General features: G+C 37.9%; 1 protein-coding gene and 1 long non-coding RNA gene across 2 annotated transcripts; one reads left to right on the top strand and one right to left on the bottom strand.

The window, feature by feature from the left end:
* The first annotated feature begins 8,631 nt into the window (after positions 1 to 8,631).
* On the top strand, positions 8,632 to 18,824 carry LOC149078745 (uncharacterized). The gene is made up of 3 exons (XR_016193853.1): positions 8,632 to 8,828; positions 11,327 to 11,541; positions 18,161 to 18,824. It is a non-coding gene; the product is annotated as an uncharacterized LOC149078745 (long non-coding RNA).
* LOC149078746 (uncharacterized) lies at positions 13,935 to 16,904 on the bottom strand. The gene is made up of 2 exons (XM_089240890.1): positions 16,478 to 16,904; positions 13,935 to 14,548 (listed from the first exon to the last, which is right to left on the bottom strand). The coding sequence occupies exons 1-2, from the start codon at positions 16,829 to 16,831 to the stop codon at positions 14,030 to 14,032; spliced, it is 873 nt and encodes a 290-aa protein (XP_089097016.1). The 5' UTR covers positions 16,832 to 16,904; the 3' UTR covers positions 13,935 to 14,029.
* Positions 18,825 to 20,493: the final 1,669 nt, after the last annotated feature.

Here is a 20,493-nt window from a genome sequence, read left to right as displayed (position 1 = left end):
TACCCATTTATTTCCCGTCAGTTGTTTGTATGTCCGGGCTTTCCACTCACAAAAAAGAAATGAACCGGGCCGCGGGCTTCCGAAGGTTGAGAGCCGCTGTTATCGCCTTGAAGGCAGGACTCAGCCATGGGCAGAGATATGCCCCGCCAGCGTCAAAGGTGAAGTCGACTGATCTAATGTGTATATGAATTGGCATCATCATCATCGTGCCCCCCAGTAATAATGACCGTTCCCCCCAGACTTCCAAGTCTATCTCCGCCTATGGACTCGGCAAAAAATTCTCGCATTCCGCATGTTTCAAAGTAGAAAATTTTCTTATTACTGATACTCGCAAAATTATTCTTTGTTTTGAATTTTGACGAGATAGTGTCGTTTAAAAAGGTTCAGACCACTTGAATGACTAGCCTAGGGAGCGTGCAAGCAAGTGAGTGACCAAGAGAATGATGAACTGAGCGAGAGATAAAAACAGTGATCTAGAGGCGTATGCATGCGAACGACGTTTAGAGTTAAATACGGACGTTTAGAGTCTGAGAATCACTGAAAAGCTTTCGTGTTTCTGGTTTTTTTTTTTTTTTTTTTGCTGTGCAGAAAACAATTCTTCTTTATATTGCATAAGGTAGCATGTCATTTTGCCAATTTGCGCACATATCCAAATTCTATTCACAGAGGAAATAGATCAGTGCAGATGAAATAACAGACAATGTGCCCCCATTTGAAAGAAAACAAAGTTAGAGGCATAGGCGGAAATAGATTTGGAAGTCTGGGGGGGGGGGGCACGATGATGATGATGTCAACTCATATATACATATATAAATTAGATCACAGTCGACTCCACTTTGACGCTGGGGGAGCAATGCCCCCCCCCCGTCCGTATCTCCGCCCATTGTTATAGAGGCCACATTTCATGTAGAAATTAAAAATTTTCTTTCTTTGAGAACATCTTGGTGTTCATCATGCCCCCCCCCCTCCCCTCCATCCTGGAGCCACCTTCTCCAGACAGATGTTTACTGGGGGCCTCCTCTGTATTGAGTTAATAAAAATGATATTTGTCCCAAACCTTCGTGCCCTGCACCCATCCGCTGTGGTGGTCGAATGGTCATAGTGACGGACTCGCATCGTGGGGACCCGGGTTCGAGCCCCACCGTCACCACAGTGGTGGTCGGCTGAAGTTGGTTTTCTGTGATTCCCAACTTCGAGGCGCAAATGCGAGCCGATCTCCCCGTTAAAAAAGGTCTCGCCACAGAGAGCAACAGTCCTACAAACAGTACAAATATTCAGTCACTACACACATCACTCACTTCACTTCTGAGATATAGATGGCAGCACTGAGAAATCATACGCAACACTAGATACGAACTCAGACTGCTAGGTACACAAACTTACACTTCCGGCACAACTCACTAGGTAGTAAATTGCCTATGGCAATAGACCTGAGTTGTGCTCGGTTTGAAAAAAAAAAAGCCTTGTAGGGGTCATTAACACAGATGAACACCCTATGATTCGATGATTAGCATGCCAAAGTTCTTGCACGGGAGCTCTTATTCTGGTTATGGTTATAAACAAAGCTCTTGATTCGTGAATATGCCTCCCAATAGGAGGGCATATTCACGAGGGGCATTTCATGACACGGCCCCAACTTCGTGATTCCAAATTATGAGTTCAATCGGGCACGGGGCACAAAGTTCCATGGGGCTCCCCACATTCTGCAGTAGGACCATTAGACTGAGAACTTTGGTGGGCCTCAGGACAGACTTCACGAATGCCCTCTATTATGAATATATAGTGTAAAAAAACATGAGAATCATCTCTGGCTGGAGCTCTGCCTCGTAGAGACCTCAGTTGAATAGGGGATTCCTCGATAAGATTTGGTGCAATGATTTATGATAATAAATGTATATTAAGAGTAGAGGCGTACGCGAAAGGGGGGGGGGGTATCAAAAGAAAAATTATTTTATACGCTATTTTTTTTTTTCTGTTTAATGCTTTTTGAAGGGTGGTAACTCAAATGGGATCTTAAATAATAATCCGTAAAATACGGGACAATAATTGCCAGTTGCCATCAAAAACATTGTCAGAAGTAGGCACAATCACGAATTGTAATTACAATTCCAAAAAGAAATTATTAGCAAAACAACCTGAGAAATAATGTGAGATGAATGTTTTTAATTTATAACATTATTATTTAATTATTATTTAATTATTATTTAATTTTTATTATTTTATTATTATTATTATTATTATTATTATTTTCATTATTATTTTAATTTTTAACATTATTAATTTATAAATTATATAACATAATATAATTCATATTATGAAAACGCTGTGTATTCACGACTTTGGCAAATATAGATTCAAATACTTATCGTTGAAAAAAACGGGACAAATATGTATAAAAAAAATAAAAACAGCGAAAATTAATGGAATATCCCGTAAGCAAGACACAAGTAATCCGTCAAATTATTTTGGACATTTCACTGGGGGTCCTTGTTTTCAGAAAGGTTAAGAAACACTGGCCTAAAGCAAGGATTCTCAATCTGTGCTCCGTGTGCTCTTTCCAAGGGCTTCGCGGACAACTCCAGGACGATAAGTTAAATAATTGAATCTTCAAATCCTTAAATATTTGCCCGTAAACTTTTTTTCTCGGTTTTTTCATGAAAATGTATCGTTTTTTTACGAACCCCCCCCCCCTCCCCTGAATTTGCAACCTTTTCTGAAATCAATGTTCATAACTTTGAAAAGGTACATGTTATTATAATTCTATATTGTAAATGTGATAAATCCGGTTAAAATAATGCATAATCGCCCACCATATTGGAAAGTTCGATAGTTGCTGAAAAAATTATAATTTTTACCGGCGATTATGCATAATGCCCGAGCTTCGGTCAACATGATAAGGTATACTAAATTCATCACACTACTGAACCACACATGCACCTCGTCCATATTCCTCTGCGGAACTTCTAACGAACTGGTTCATGTCTGAATGTGCGTGTCCGTGTTGTGAACCTAATGTGAAACTTATTTCTGCGTAATGCTTGTTATAGTGCTGCCATCTGCCTTCTATTTTTCGAACTATGAGTGAAGTGTAATGATTGAAGATTTTACTAATAATATACGTGTCTAATTCTCTGTGATTTGTAGAAGCTATCTATTTTTCAATTCGCGCTCTTTTATTTTGCCCTAAATTGAAATACAATTTTTCAATAATTTGGTAATAACTGGCTGCTTTCTGACATTTTTTTCTTCTGAAGAAAACCTGGAAATAAGAAAAAAAGAGGAAATCATGAAAAATTTATGAAAACACTTAAAAAGAAAACGAAACAAGGGGGGGCCTTATACTTATCATGAGGACATCTGGTAACCATAGACAGCCGGCAATGCCCATGGACGTAACCAGAAAATTCTGTGAGCGAAATACAACTCTTATTTCCTTGGGGGGGGGGGGGGAAACTGATGGGAAAATAGAGTTAGCCATGTTATTCCATATATATAAATATGTCATTTTTAACATTTCAGGGAGCGTACTATCTCAGTTATCCCCCCCCCCCGCGCTACTCCCTTTTTCGGGCCCACCAGAGGGGCTCTCAAGGACAGAACCAAAGACCCTTTGGTCGGCGCGTTTACGCGCCGGCTGGCAAGAGCTGAGGCTGAAGAAGTGGTGGAATGAGCCAAGCAGTCCACAGACGACCCCTAACTGGGAGTTTTCAAGGACGCAACCGAAAACACTGTTCGGCACCTACCCAACGCTAGCCGTCAAGTGCAGAGACCAAAAACAAAATAGAAAGTGCCGACCAGAGCCCACAGAGAAGCCCACCTGGGGCAGGGGGGTCTCAAAGCCGGAATCAAAGACCCTTTGCTCGGCACCTAACAAGCGCCGGTTGAAAAAAATGATGGAGCTCCCTGAAGCACCCAGTGTTCGATGCTCGTGTCCGATTTCGTGCTCACGAGCACTTGATCAACGTTTCAATTAAACGCTGTGGAGGAACTAAATTCAAGGTTTGAAATCATCGTCATTTCATGCATTCGTATGTTGAACTTACCATAAGATTACTCTTCTTTTGATAATGGCTACAGGCAGTGCTCGCGGCTGGAAAAAAAGTTGAGGACCTCTGCCACAGGGACCCCTGCTTGGGCCGCTCAAGGACGAAAACAAAGACCCATTGGTCAACTCCTATTATGAGCACTGTCAGAAGACTGGTTTTATCTGCATATTTATAATTTTTCTCTTTTCTATATATTTTTCGATATATTTGTTTAATTCTTTTTAATGTGTTTTATCATCGTGTATGTGACACATATGTAATTTATACTTGCGTAATAGAGCACCCGATACAGTCCGCTCCTCCTCCGGGACAATGGCCAACAATTGTCGATAGAGCCTGGGCGATGCACGGTATGAAGTGAAACGCCTTTTCGGCGTCTCATATTTTCCAGTAAATAGAATTTAAAAAAATCTTTCCTCCGAGAGCATGCACCCCTTCACACGAAAATTCAGGCACATCTGTCACCTTTATTTTCAATATGGAAGACAAATGGCATCACTTCTCGAACACGAAACACCGATAACTCTGGCATCTCATAAAAACCATCACGTTAGCAAATAAGAGATACTAAGCCCCGGCTCGGCAAACATAGTTCGCCATACGGGGTTCCCCGAAGAGAGCATTTACGTTAACGAATAATCACAAAACCTTTCGGCGTTCACCAAATCGTTCCAGAAATTTTGCAAGAGGTATGTTTGAGGGAATCTACGGTAGGATTATACTAGATTCAAAACTTCGAAATGAAGAGACGCATTCTTTTTCAACCTCACTTCACCGGGAAGCATAGCCATCTTCAGAGCACCATGGGGGCCCCTGAACAAGGTGATAAATGAAAAAACGTAAAAGACTCAAACTTTCATTTCATAAGGCCCCCGATCCGTGCCTTGCATTTTCCTGGTTTCGTGGCCCTAACTCATATCTACCCTTATTGTCTACTCTAGATGGGAGGGGGATCAGCTAGCATTATTAGTGTACCCACTCATCGAGACTTTCAATGAGGCCCTAGCAAGTTCATTGCTCAGAAAATTAAAAATTATTCAATTCGTTCCCGGAAAGCTGGCTCAATGCCCTGTCAGATTCTCCCGTGGGCGGGGAGGGGGGGGGGTAATTCCCTATTCCCCTAAACGCAACAGAGATATATTATATATAGTCTCTTATATTTATATTAAAATATCAAAATTTGGAACAATTTGATTATTAAAACCACTTCTAGCTTTTAAAATTTCAATATACTATTTTAAACGAATGGTTATAAAATACTGGGATTTAATTGGTCAAGTCCTCAGTTACGTCACATGAAAGATTTCCATATATGGTAGCAAGAGTAAATGAATGAACTGAACGTCACAGGTTACGTCACCAACAGCAACTTTGTTATGAATGAAATATGGAAAATTATGAATGAATGGTATCACAGGTAAACTTCCATACATGGAAGTGACCTTTAGTTGACCTTTCTTGTTTACATTTGTATAGTACTACGTTTACTATAGGTAGTACTACGAGAGTGGTCGTTCATTCATTAAAATCTCCAATGAGTTCATTCATGAATGAACTTATGAATCGGAAAACAGGGTCTTCTCCTATTTTAGGGTTTTTTGTTGCCTAAGCGACGGAATAAGAAATCGATTAAAGTAAACACTTCATCGCAAAGATTATATCACAACAATGGGTTTGGCAGGTTTCCTGACAAAAGGTTATTTTATTAACTAGCATTTTTTTTTTATTCTAACAATTCTAACAATCTTTATTTTATTCTATCCTCATCACAGCAATAGTTTATTTTAACAATACTTCTCTGCCTTAGAATCCGAAAATATTCAAAAAAATTGTGTAAATTCACCCAATTGGAATTTTGAAATGCGGTTTTCACCAAAATGTCTCTCAAGGAGAGTGGATTCAAAGGAGCGTGAAAAAATCCACGGAACTTGAATTATTCAAAGAAATATTTTTCGCTCTATTTACCTTCTCACAAAACTATTGAGTTTATTCGTCGTTTTTTTTTTTTATTATTATTAATTGTGCATTTATTTGTGCAGGAATGACATGAGAAGAATAGCTGAATATCTTTTGTTTGTTTGTGGCTGTCATCTTTGGACAAGTATGGATAGGTATAGTTTCTTTGGTTTTTTTAATGATCACTTCCAGATGGCAATCTTTCTGCAATACATCATAATAAACCATGTATTGCAGAAAAATCATCATCAAAATTCTTTTTAAAGTAGAGGTAAGGTTACCAGACATCCTCATTTTGTATGCTATTTTGGCTTTCCTCATGTGGTTTTGAAATTTTTGCCCTTATTTTCAGGTTTTGGGGAATTATTTTCCCTCTTTCTTTTAGAAAATGAAATTTCACTGCAGAACAACTTCATCGGTGTGTGTGTTTATATCACCCCCCCCCCCCGTTTTGCTTTGACCAATTGCCGTCGAAATTCGCTGAAAAATGGAATCTATGTTGCTTCCAAGCATGGCAAATGTTAATCTAGGCCACGGTTTAACGCATTTCATTATAATATGAAGTTAGCCTTAAAACCACCCTGGAAGAAGAAAATCACAGCATCTGTTTTATGAATACCGTTGTTCGCTCATCCTTATGGTATACCGCTTTTGAATAGCGTCAAATCTATTAATTCCCTAACACTTTGAATGTTCTTATTTTTATGACTATTAAATTTCAAGATTTCCCTTTATTCTAATAAGTTGATTACGTCAGAGGTGTTCAACCATTCAGACATCCGGGCTGAATAAAAATTTCCATGAAGCTCGTGGGCCACCAAGTCATACCCTTTTATTGAACGGGGGTTCCCAAAAATCATCGAATTATTTACTATGGAAATTATTTTTTTTATTAAATCTGAATTTTTATTTGTTTTGAAATAACTTCTTTCAACGCGATTCCGATTCTTTTTTAGCTATACCTTTTATTAATTCCGAAATTAGTTTTTCATTAATTTTACACTTTCAGTAATTATGAAACTATTTCTTTTTCACAAAATCTCCAATTCTTGATTTTTTTTTCATTAATTATGAACTTTCATCAAGGTATTTTTCAGCATTTCTATAAAGTCTGTAATTATGCTTTTGAATGCCAATTTTGCTTCTCTGTGTATGAAACGATAAGCCTCGAAAAGTGTTTTGGCTCTGGGTCCCCCGACTTCGTTACGACGGCCATTTTTATATAACAAATAGTCGACGGGCCATACTAAAAAAATCTTGGAGGGCCACATTTGATTTGGCCCACTAGCTATGGGTTGAAGACTCCCCTGGATGAAAATAACCCCCCCCCCCCCACCGCTTCCATGGGGAAAATATGAAAATTTATTCATCATTTCCAGGCATAAGAGATGATCAATGATGTACTCAGATCAGAAACTGTAAAAAAACTGGAAAAAGAGGTAGTCGTTCTGTTTTGTTGGGAAACTATGCTTTTTGCATTGTTGCGCCATATGTTGTGAATAAAGATACGTGAGTCTTTACCAGGATTATCAGTGTCTTCATTTTTTATGTCGTTTCAAGCGTCCCCCCATGGCCCCCACATCCTGGAGCAGAACCCTAGGCAGGGATCTTTTGCGGGCCTCGACCACACTTTCGCGGGCCCCTTTAGGATGAATTTATAGAGTGAAAAAGCAAAAAATTGGTGAAAATCGTCCCGGTCCCAGGGCTGGAGCCTTGTCAGCCCACCCTTTGTGGGCGCCATGCGTCCCCCATACTCAGGGTCGCACCTAGAAAATTTGCCGCCCGGGGCAAACATGATTTTGCCACCCCCCGCAACTTTAAAATTCGGTAATTTTGTTACGGTATTCTTTGTTTCCACCTAAAACTGCCGCCCGGGGCAGTTGCCCCCGCCCTGCCCTACGTTTCGGAAAATTCACCCTTTTGTTCTTTCCGGTTTTCGAAATTATTTTCATTTTCTTTTGTAGGAAAATTTTTTCCGCTTCGAAACGTATCTTTTCATTGATATGAGTGTTTTTTTATGGATTAATGGATTATTCCCCTCCCTCATGCGTGGGCGGAGATACGGGGGGGGGCGTCGGAGGAGGGCATTGCCCCCCCCCCCCCATCGTCAAAGGTGGAGTCGACTGATCTATAAATATAATGTATAATTATATAATGATTATAATGTATGAATGTATATATGAATTGACATCATCATCATCGTGTCCCCCCTCCCCAGACATCCAAGTCTATCACCGCCTAAGCCCCCATGCATTTACAATGCCCAATACCAGTCGAAATCCCAGATTTTTCGTGATTTACACGGCCGGTTTTATAGGTAAGTATAGTGGCGTCATCTGTTGTGGAAATTGCGAAAAGTGACGTTAATGAAATCGCGCGCGCAGGCGTCCTTCTTTCTCAACTTTCAAATCTGTTAACCCTATATATGAAGCACGATGTTTGTGTTGGTCTTAAAACAATGGGTGGAATAATTACAAATATATTCTCCGTCCCAAGTTACGAATTCGCATATTTTATTCTTAGATTTTGATTCCCTTTTCTTCTGGATAAAATATGGTCACAGTAAATACAATAGAGTTTTCACGAATGTCTTTGGCATCAACATAAACAAAAATCGCAGTCAAAGCCGTCCGGAAGTGTTTGTTTACAGCTGATGATTGCCGATCATTTCAGATCAGTGCTCAAGTAGAAAATCCTTTTCTCCTTCTAGGAAGTGTAATGATTTTGTTTTTAACAAAATACCGGCATGCATGGCAACATCGGCAATCCACGGCAATGAACTCTTAGCATAAATCTTCATCATCAGTGACTATTAAGTGCCTATAGGTGAGTCCGCGATCCTATAATTTATTCTTCTCATCAAACGGGCATTAACTTGATTTAAATTGGTTAGTTAAATTAAATTGGGCGAAAAAATTGAGGGGGCGGTAGTTTTAGATGGGAACAAAGAACACGGTACAAAATTATTGAATTTCGAAATTGGGGGGGGGGGGACGAAAATCCTAGTTACGGCCCTGGGCTTCAGGTTAATATAAAAATCAAGGTGTAGTATGTAAAAATAATTAAATGACAAAAATTATTATTTTTTACACTTTTATACACAGACCAGGCACCATATGCAAATAAACTGATTTTTAATCGTGCTTACAGTAACTGTGGTGGTCGCTGTACAGCCGCTGTGGTGGTCCAGTGGTTATAGTGACGCTGTGGTGACATAGTTAGAAAAACTGGTGGCAGATGGCAGCACTACACATAACAAGCATTACAGAGAAACGATAAACTTCACATCAGGTTTCACTACACATACACGCACATTCCCCCATGTACCGATTCGTTGGGGGTTCCGCGGGGTGCATGTGTGGGGTAGAAGTAGTAAGTAGGGCCTCCAAAAAATGGCTCGGGGATCCATGATGTTCTTAAGTCAGCCACCTCGTTGGGCAATTTGCCTGTTGTGGCGTTGTATTTGTATTTAACTTTCTGAGCTGTTTCCATTGGTGGGTTTAGTCTCTCATAGATTTTATGTGGAGCATGTGGATTGGTTGTTATGCAATAATTTTAAATTTGAATTTTTGTTTTTTTTGAAGCATTCAGAAAATGCTAAAGCAATGAATACGTACACACTTTAAAGACTGAAGGAAACAAAGAAAAAGAAAGTTGACTAGTCGATGATAAGGAAAATATATACATCAGTACTTTTCACGTATATGAGGCTTGTTTATCCTTAGGAATGCACAGCAGACTTCCACGAAGAGGTGCTTGTTCACTCCAAAGCACATGTAAAAGATGTGTTTGTTACTAGAAATTCATGGAAGACATGCATATTTCATAAATACTACTCAAATGGAAGGGGAGTGAATGTGCACTTCCGCCCATGCTAATACCATAATTATTTCACTGTGGAGAGTGTTCCCACTCCCTATATCCTTGCAATCACCTTGAAATGCACAGGGGTCTTGTGTACCTTCTACTTCACTTTTTTCATTATTGTTGATTGTTTTTTACATATCCCTGATGGCTCGTCATATATATACCCCACCCCAAGGGTATGCACCTAGTGAAGAACCACTTCTTGTGTACCTTTGTGTGTAGGCAAAGAGAAAATAGCCTACGGTTTTAGAGAGATTATCGTTATATCGAGTGCTAGCATTACTGCCAAATTTATGCTGTTTTTGGCATCTCTTAATACTCGGCATTGTTAATACCACTTTAATATATATTTGTAAGTGTTCATTCACAGCAAAACATTGTAATTAGAAAGTTGAATAAAATTCGATTAGTTTCACCTGGTTAAGTAGTTTACCGCTTTTGTGTTTTAAACAGAAAATAGTTTCAAAGCAACTTCATTAAGAATTTCAGAGGGCAGATAGTTTGAAATACAGATGCCATCAGACACTAAAAAAGAGTGGTATGGAATATGAAAATATATTGAAGGTAAATTTGAGCGAAATATAAAATGTATCATTCAGCAGTTTATAATTTTCAAAAAATATTGTTATAGAGAGATTTATCATTAAATAAAGATATCATTTTATCGAGGGGGGTTTGACATTACACTGTAGGCAGTTCCAAATATGATTTAAAAGAATATTGTGTTGTAGATCGATATATCGTATCAAGGTTCCACTGTATTTTAAAATAAACAGGCTAGCTGAAATGATAATGTAAATGCAGTTGATCTCACTTTAGAAGATTTCTCCTGATTTAGACGTTTTCTTATTTAAAATGTTTTGTTGTGCTAAATTCTCAAACAAAGTCTAACGTGGTCCAACAACAAATGCATGCATAGTCCGGAAAATTTTGAACGTCAAATTACAAGGCATTACTGTACTATTTATCACTCATACATAATAACTTGATGATTTTTATTTAAAGGTTATGCAGGTTATTGCTTTCTTTTCTTCTGCAATCAATTGAATTGTGAATTTTGAAAAGGGCTCATCTTCAAAAATTAAAATAATTTTTCACGAGACACAAAAAGCTGAATTTTCTGTTAAAGCGCTTGACTTATTTAAGCAGTTCTTTTTTTCTAAAATTACTTACAACTGTGTAAGTAGGATAGATTAATTGTACAAGAAGAGGAACTACTCAAATAAGTCAAACGGTTCAACAAAAATTCAGTTTTTTGTGACCCATGGAAATTTTTAATTTTTGAAGATGAGCCATTTTCAAAAAGTTACAATTGAATTGTTATAAGATCTGAAACGCTTTTATATGAACGTTACTCAAACATTCAAAAATGGTGTCTGTTCAATCTGTTTAGAGATTTAAATCATTTAACCAACTGATCCTGTTATTAATGATTGAAATTATTTTCATTATTATAGAAACAAAGAAAACGCAATGTGGGCTTCAAGGGTTTTGGTGTGAAGACCACACCTGTTGGTTGGATCACAAGAAGAAATGTGTCTAACACAGTGTGATTGATACCTTCAATTCTCTTCCAAACTGATGGCCATTGTTTACGAATCATTATCAAATCTGCAAAACAGATGCCTTTTCTTGTGGCGGAAAACTGTCCTGAACGGTGCAAGCTGTGAAGGTGAACTATTCAATTTCTCTTTACCATTCATATAAACTGTGACTGAAAATAACTGTACAACATTTTCTCTGAGCAATTTTGTCATCAATTAAAATTACAAATAATTGACCATTTGCGACATAAACATGTACCTTTGTTAACAGCCACATTCACTTGAATTTAAAGTAGTTGTGATGCAAAGCTCCAAACGCTTTTTAAAATTTCTAGCTTTGCAACGCAGCTCTTCCTTATAAAGTTTATTTCATTCCTGACTCAGAGCTTTCTTCAGCAATTCCAAACTTTGGTAGCTGTTAGTACAAGTCCTGTTCTCCGAAATGGACTACATGCTGTAATTCACCGGATTAAGATCAGAAATATGGTGGCAATTCAACAGATGTGACGAAATCAGGAAAAGGCTGGTTATCTTTTGCTTTGTGAGCTGGCGCTGAACCTTGTTGGAATGCCCAAATGTCTTTTCCAATTTGCTTTTGGGACCATGGAAGCACAACTGCTTGCAAAATATCCTTAAACATGGTAAATGTGTTGATTGATTTTGACCCTTTTTTTCCCACAAAAATGGGAAGTGTTCTCCATTAGAACAAATTCCACCTCATACCATAATGGATTGAGGGTTTTGACGTCATTGGTTGATGATCCTAGAATATCTGAAGATCAGTGTACTGTTTTGATGATTGTGCACCTGCTCAATCATGAAGAGCTTTTCAGCTGTGAAAAGAATGTTCTACCAACAGCCCACCGTAATATAACAAACACTGTTATACAACCCAGGATTCCTTCTGGAGAGTGTGGAGTGATACAAAGTTAGAGAGACAAATAAAACAGAGTTTCCTTGAGTAACAATTACTTTATTAACTCAAATTTAACAAGTTGTCTAGTGTATTAATAATTTTAACAAAGAAACAAAATTATATTGACAATCATACGATGTCAGTCCAGATGTTGCAACATCAACATACTCAGAATATCCGCCACCATTACAGGTGCTAATCAGTGGGAAGCAAACACATTTCTAGAGCCATGCCCTAGGCACTGTTGATCTTTGGTAAGATCTCCTCCAAGCCTCCTCCTGCAAGTTAACCTATACTTGGTTATACGCCAGCATTAAGAATGAATTTACATCAAAATAACTTGTGAAGCATCCAAGTTTAGGTTCACTTGCACTCAAAGTTGATATTAAAATGACAATCATCCCGAAATCCCTGGATGATTGCCTCGGGCAACCATCAAACCGGTGGGACCATCAAACCCACACAAGCAGCAATCCATCATAATAAAATAAAAGTAAAATCTTTTTTTGCTACTACCTTCCTAAGAAGGTTTTTAACAACTCGCTGTTGCGAAGATGAATTTTCTCTCCTTTGAAAAAATTTATCTTCACAACAGCCAGTTGTTAAAAACCTTTGTATGGTAGCTGAGAGTGGTGTCATCCTTGTATACTACCTTCTCTTTTCCAAAGTCATTAATTACTCGTTAATCAACTTGTTTTTCCTGACCAAGGAAGGTTAGACTATTTTTGGCCGCCTAGTCCCCCCCCCCCCATTTCACCATGGCATTTTTAGTCAAATTTTCTCACTCACTCAAACTAGCCACCCTAGCCTATTGTCCAAGGATGCAGTTATATTCTCTGTCTTAAGTCATTCTTTTGGTGACTCACATGCTTTCACACCCTCTAAGTCACTCTTTTCATCCCTTGCTCACTCAAACACTTTTTGTCGCTCCTATTATCACTTACAGGTCACTCATAGGCCTGGTTTTTCACTCTTTCAATCACTCACTCGCTCTCTGGGTCATTCGTGTGGTTTCTCACATTCTTTTATGCAATACTTTCTAAGATAATCATTTGGTCGCTCACATGTTTGCGAATTTTCTAGTTCACGCTTGTGGTCACTCACTCTCTTGGTCTCTCACTGACTTATCCGTTGCTCTTTAGGCAGGAGCAGATTCATGGTTCCGCAGTATTCCGATTCTAATTTAGTTTTCTTAACCCAAGTTGTACATTTTATTAACAAAGAATAAGTTACGAAGGACTTGAAGAACTCATTCTTCAAATTTGCCACCATGAACTATATCCTGCTTAGCAGGGTTTAAGCTACGGTCGCATTTTTTGCCAAATGCGAAAGAAAATCGTAGAATGCGAAAAAAGTAGCAACCACTTTCGCATAAATGCGTACAGGAGGTACGCAACGAGACGTCTGACCATGAATCATTACATTAGCATTGCAGCATTTTGCTAAAGCTTCCCCCCCCCCCATTTTCTCTTTTTTGCAAACGGAATTTTTTATCCAGCTTAAACCCTGCTGCTTAGCCTCCTCCCTGCAAATACACCTCTGACCACATGAATAAAAGTTCTTTTTACTCAAAACAATGACTATAAGAATAAAGTCGCTATGAATGATTATAGACTGTCATAGTTTTGTCATATTTATTCCTTTCGTGACATTTAAAATTAAACACCAGCTAACATGCCAGAGAGAAATATAATGTTTTATCACAAAATAAAGAACTCATAATCTTCATCACGTGGTCGCTTACCCGTGAAGGACTCGTAAAGAGTTACACGCATTCTACCGAATGAGTCTGGTTTAAAAAAACGAATCAACGTCAAGGCGATGATCAATCCGCAGACAGCTGCCATTACTACCAGAACAATGCATTCAAATATCTGGAACCATGTCCAGCTGGACTCGTCTGATGCCTTGGTTTTGCTGCTTTTCCCAGCGTTTCGGGACTCTGCCAACAGAGGTGACTGCTCATGTATCTTAGACCTGAAAGGATCTTTGAGGAACAGGTCACGAACCTCATCTACTTTCTCGTCTGATACAGATTTTGATAGTCTATCTGCTATGTCGTGGTGGTCAAGTTGTCTGAGTCGTGTTGCCAGCAGATGGAAAGTTTTGGCTCTTCCCTCATGGCTGTTCCAGTGTTGCAGCATTCGGAGACAAGAAACTCCTTTTGGTTCTGCATGACCTTTATTTTCCCACACAGGAGAGAATACAAATGTTGCTGATCAAATTGATTTTTGGCAAAAAAAAAAAAAAATCATTCACATATTAATCTCATACTCTTTTTTTGAAATGAGAAAATCATTTGGGGAGAAGTTTCACGATTTTCATTTATAATTATTGTGTCTATGATGGGATTTTTGCCTGAAAAAAGTTCATATGGGGATACTGTATGAGCTGAAATGATCAAATTAAGAAATACCATCAACTGTCAAGTACTGAGATGCTATCGTCAAAAAGACTTGAATTTTTGACTACAATAGTATCAGTGGAAATGAACTTAGTACTTGACAGTTGATGGTATTTCTTAATTAGTTAGTTTGTAATAAGTTAGTTCTTAATTAGTTAGTAAATATAATCTTAGTTTAAAAAATTGATTGTGTAGATGGCAGCACTACATAACAAGCATTACACAGAAACAAACTTCACGGAAGGTTCACTATACATACACACATTCCAACATGTACCAATTCATTAGAAGTTCTCCAGAGGAATATGGACGAGGTGCATATCTGGTTTAGTAATAGTGGGTGGAACGGTAGAAAGAGTGAGACAGCTGAGTGTACTATTTTTTCATTTGATACATAATTTAAAGACTTTTTATAGCTAACTACTTTACTTTCACTGAAGTAGACCTTTGATGCATCACCACCACCACCCCCTCCCCCCCCCCCCCAATAAAAATTTGTTATAAATCAGAGAAATGTTTTAGGTGTCAATTTTTTTTTCACTGAATAAAAAGGTCCAAAATAATGGGGTTTTTTTTACTTCTTCAGGGCATAGTGACTGTTTTTCATGTTGGCAGGTATACTACTGTAAATTCCAAACATCTTGTGCTGCTCTCAGCTTGTAATTTAGTAACTACACAAATTAAATTTTAGGTAACAATATCAATTTTTTAGTTGCCATGGTGACCTGGCACTTGTCCAGCTCTGATGTAGAGTTTCATTTCACAAGTTCATTTTCACTGATAATATTGCAGTCAAAAATGCAAGTCTTTTTGACGATAGCATCTCTTGAGTTTTTTTCTCAACTCGTAGTGAGTGAAGCGTAATGAATGAATAATTGTAACGTAGGCCTGTTGCTCTCTGTGGCGAGACTTTCTAACAGGGAGTTTGGCTCACATTTGCCAACCTGGGAAGACCATTCACTGAAGTTGAGGTGGGGCTACAAATGCCTCTACTTCAGCGCCTCTCACTATAGTATGTGAAATAAGGAAGACAGGGTCATGTTTCCAGTGGTGTACACTTACCCATTGTGACCAGATGACTTCTTTTTCTGAGTTTACCTCTGCATAAAATTCAGAAAAGATCTATTCCTTTCATGTATTGGGCTAAAAAAAAGCCATCTTACTCTTACTATTTTACCGCCCACCAACTCTGGTCTTATTACCATACAGCAATTTACTACTGATAGAGTCGAATCAGAAATCTTTCTCTGTAGAGAAAGTCATGATATGTACTGTACTACCGTACTTATTTTGAACATGGTGCAGACTTCATGAAGGCATATTGAGAAGGCGCACCATCCACTGATGATGGTCCCCTCAGGTCTGGTAGAACTTATCTATGTCCTTTTGAAGGATCAAACCTGCAGACCTGATAGCAGTCTTCGTGGTGGGTAAACAAGCATCTTACCACTGCACCACACAAGCTCTAATTGTTTTTAACTCTTATAAAGTAACATCCATTATAATGAGGTTTTATTGTAATTTTTTTGTTATCAAGCTCATGGACTCCCTGAAAAATCACTCCAAAGACTCTCAAGGGTCCATGGAACCCTAGTTAAGAACCCCTGCTCTACATGCATAGGAAAGAAATGTCATAAGATAAGGTGAAGGTCATCCATCCTTCCAAAGGCACCAAAACTGTGTGTGTGTCTTTTTCCCAAAATCCTTCTTGTGTCTTTTAATATGAAAGCAGATATCCCACTCAACTCTCATACTCACCATCAGGTATGTGATCACGTTCAAAGCCGTCATTATGCAGAGACTCTGATAACTTTCTACATTCATCCAAAGTGAGATGATCAGCGACCATTTGCAGTTGTCTCATGTTGATGTCTATCGTGGCCCATGCTTTCAGGGGATAGCAGGATACCACTGCTAGGCCTAACACCAAGATCGTCATGTTATCATGAAAATGTATACGCTCAAAGTTGATTATTAACCATTCAAACGATAGTTCTAACAACAATGTTTTGTGTGATTGGTATTTATTGTTGATGATGATGGTAAAGTTATGGATTGTTGGCCTACATTTCTTTTTCTTGCTTTCAAATGAGACCATTCTTGCTTAAATAGTCGTTTCAGACACAAGAGAGAACTGGGAGGGAAGCAAGTTTGGCACCACTGACACTGATTCAAGGAAAGCACTGAATTCTAACTTAATAAGCTAGTTCAGCATTAACCCCTCTGAGTGGAACCTTCAGTGTATTTTTGCTTCAAGGAAGAAAAGGGATCAATGCATCTGTAGAACAGTTGCTAGCGCACTCATCCAAATTGCCAGGGAATAGTGGTTCAAGAATTTTCCTTCCATAATTTGTCTGTGAGAAATCATCACTGCTCATGGACAAAGATGGCCATGTGACATGAATTTGCCTAAGTGGCGGGGGGGGGGCACATTTTGAAAGAATAGAGGAAAAAAGGGAGAGTTGAGAAAAATTTTTGGAAGGAGTCGAGAGACTGGCTTGGTTAACCCTTCATATCCGACATTAGGAAAAGTAGAATCAGAAGAAAATTATAATAAATTAAAATAAAAGTATAAATTTAATGATAATATTTATTGTGTATAAATATTCTATAAATATAAATATTTATTATTACATCACCATGTGTGCAGAGGCGTATTTACAAGGAAGGGAGACAGGGAGGACGACAAGGAGCACAGGGCAGAAAATTTGTGGGGGTGGGGGGGCAGCAATTTAAAGGAATTCATAGTAGTAAAAAAAAATAGAATATGAAGGGTAAAGGGCAATAAAACTATAAATCTGCCTCTGCCTATAGAGTGAAGAACAGATCAGTGAGCCACCAATAGTGACCTAGAGAGCACACAAGTATGTGAGTGATCACACAATTAACCTAGAGGGTGTATAAGCATGTGAGCAACGGTGACCTAGAGAGTGTGTAAATATGGAAGTGATGTAGAGAATGTGTAAGGTAAGTATGGGAGTGACCTAGACACCACATCAGTGAGGGACCAAAAGAGTGGGGCATAGAGAGCTTGAAATCATGCCAGTGATAAAAAAAAAACGGACTTGGAGGCAGAAGCATATTTGTTTGGGGATCCAGGGCAGCAAATTTGAATGAACAAGCCTTGAAAAAAATTTTTGAGTAGAATGAAAGATGGGTGACAAAATTTGTATTGCCCACAGATGGCAAAACCATAAATCTGCCTCTGCATGTGTGAAAAATTATGATCATGCGGCGACAGTCTCAGCATTGTGCGCATCCAATGTTTCTATACTTCTAGCGTACAAAAAATCAGTTATAGATTTTTAAAAAATTTAAACTAGAATTAGCGCATTAAATCTTTAGTTTCTCATAGTACCTATATGTCTGAAAGTATGTTCTTAATATTGTCATTTCTCACTGTGACGTCACCTGTTTTATTTTTCAGATCAAAATGCTTAAGAGGAAGTTGCTTGGCAAACATAAATCTGCAAGGAAAAAATATGCAGATGTATATGGAAACGAACTTGAATTCAAAGCCTTCACTCAAGAGTCATCCAAGAACTGTAAGGAGTTTCTCATTACAAAACAGACCTTTGATTTCACCCGGTGGTCAGTATTAGCAATGACATTTGGCTTTATCGCATTCTTGTTGGAGTTCCATAACTTACATATCAGAATCCTCCAGATAGTCTTAGTAGGGCTGATGTTGTTATTATTAGTCAGACTTCATTTCAAAGTGAAACAAGAATCGCTGCTCGTTATTACCTCTCTGGGACTACAATTGAGAACAACGTTCGCAACGGGACGCATCATATCACAGTTCATCTTGTGCCAAAATATTGAAGATGTTGTGATAAATGAAGCTGTAACAGGCTGCAGGGTACTTCATTACCTTGTAGTGCTGTTGAAAGCTGACCAGAATATTGTTCCTTTGTTTCAGGGAACTCTTCCCAGGTTAGACTGTTTAGAAGTGATGTACAGAGAAGTCCAATGTCTTCTTCACTCGAACAATTAGAATAAATGCATGCTCTTCCCTGATCAACCTTTTTATATTCCTAGCATGAACAAATTATTTAATACCAATGAATAAATTTCTTCTATAATACGTATTCATTTCACATGACTTCATTTCTTCACTGTTGATGAGTACACCATAATTTTTTCTTGGGCTATCCAGGAATAAAGTTTCTTTATACTCTACTGGCAATACAGGGTGAACTTGACCTTTTTGCCAAACAAAAGGAGGGGATAGGCAAACCCAAGTGAAGCATTAAATACCCTACAAATCCTGTCCAATCTAGAACCTTTTTCAAGTTATGGTGGATAATTTATTACAGAAAAAAGTGTAGTATGAAAAAACCAGAATTTGTGAAGTTCTTGTGAACACCTACACACAAATTTGGGAAAAGCAGAAAAAGTCCTATAAAGGAATATCTAGATTTAATATCGAGCAACAGGCAAAGTTCAAAACTGTATTGCTGATAGAATTTTTTTAATTGAAAATTCTCCTCAAACACCCTTCTTGCTATACAATGCCATGGGCTACATGATAAAAATATGAAGACAGAAAATTGTAGTAATTCATTCTTGTATAGGGTGGCCAGATGTCCCGGTTTTATGCTAAATAGTGCACTGTCCCAAAAAGTGCTTTTTCGAGATGGTCTCGCTGGTCTCGGTTTTCAATTTAAGTGATCAAAGATCAAATAAATTATTTTTCAATATTTAGTTGGCAGAACTGTTTTGCTCCAAAATTTCAAATTACTCACCTTTTTAGCTTTGAATCTAGAGGACTTATCAACACAGGCACAAATTTTGACGGAAAATTCATATTACGCATTGTAATGGTACAGAGTGGCCAACTTGGTACAGTACTCAAACTCAGGACCACTCTTATGAGATGTGGGACCCAGTGTGAAAATAATCTCAGATTCCTTCGTAGAAATAATTATTTTCGATAATTTTTGTTATATTATTCTAAATATTCTTAACATTTCCATGGTTTTAGAGCAGCCACCTTGCTTTATTGTTCAAAATTATTTTTAAATTTTTTAGTTCATAATTTCTATTAGGTTTTGCCCAAACGCTATTCACAATATAGTGTCTTTTTATTCGTCTCACCAATATAACTTTATGCCCATACAAAATATAATTGCACAATATTTCTATTGCATAATTAGGTTAGCAATTTGACACTGAACTGAACAAACCGTGCGTACAAGACCAACACCTCCTATACATTAGATATTATTTACAGTGTGTGTTGTGTGCGTGTGACAAGGATCAGGTTTCGTCACCACTACACAATTTTATTTTACCAATAGCCATGCAATTCGTCATTGTATTTGCTCTATAAGAAATATTTTTGAGATGTCCCGGGGTTTTTATCAAGAAATCAGCATTATGTCCCTGTTTCACAGTTGCATGATCGACCATGCATATCTTGGATGCATATTTGCTAACGTATTCTTGAAATTGTATCACATTTTCAAATGCTATTCTACCAAGTATAAAAACAATTGACATTTTTTGCTTCATTTTTAACGCTTTTGAAGTAAGGTCATGCCAAACTTAGTCTAGATATGTCAATTTTGGTGATTATTGGTTGGAATTACATTTGTCTCGCAGTATTTGATTTTAAAAAAGTTTACATATTTTATTTGAGAGTACAAAGCCATCTATAATTCCAAAATACAGTAGACTCTTGCTAATCTGGAACATATCAGACCAAGGTTTGCCAGATTACTGGTTAGTTCAGTTAATTGTAAAAACTCATTTAAA

Source organism: Pholcus phalangioides, unplaced genomic scaffold (assembly GCF_987345545.1).
Source record: "Pholcus phalangioides strain wild (caught in Gottingen) unplaced genomic scaffold, Ppha-v1.0 ptg000013l_1, whole genome shotgun sequence".
Classification (NCBI taxonomy): Eukaryota; Metazoa; Arthropoda; class Arachnida; order Araneae; family Pholcidae; genus Pholcus; species Pholcus phalangioides.
Note: the sequence above shows the minus strand (reverse complement) of the source record. Positions and strands in the feature narration are given on the sequence as shown.

Excerpts from the sequence above, each read along its gene's own strand:
- LOC149078746 (XM_089240890.1), bottom strand. The coding sequence starts at position 16,831 with ATGGTCTCATTTGAAAGCAAGAAAAAGAAATGTAGGCCAACAATCCAT. Across the intron at positions 14,549-16,477 it reads CTGATGGTGAGTATGAGAGT|TCAGCAACATTTGTATTCTC; the intron begins TGAGTGGGATAT and ends AAATCAATTTGA.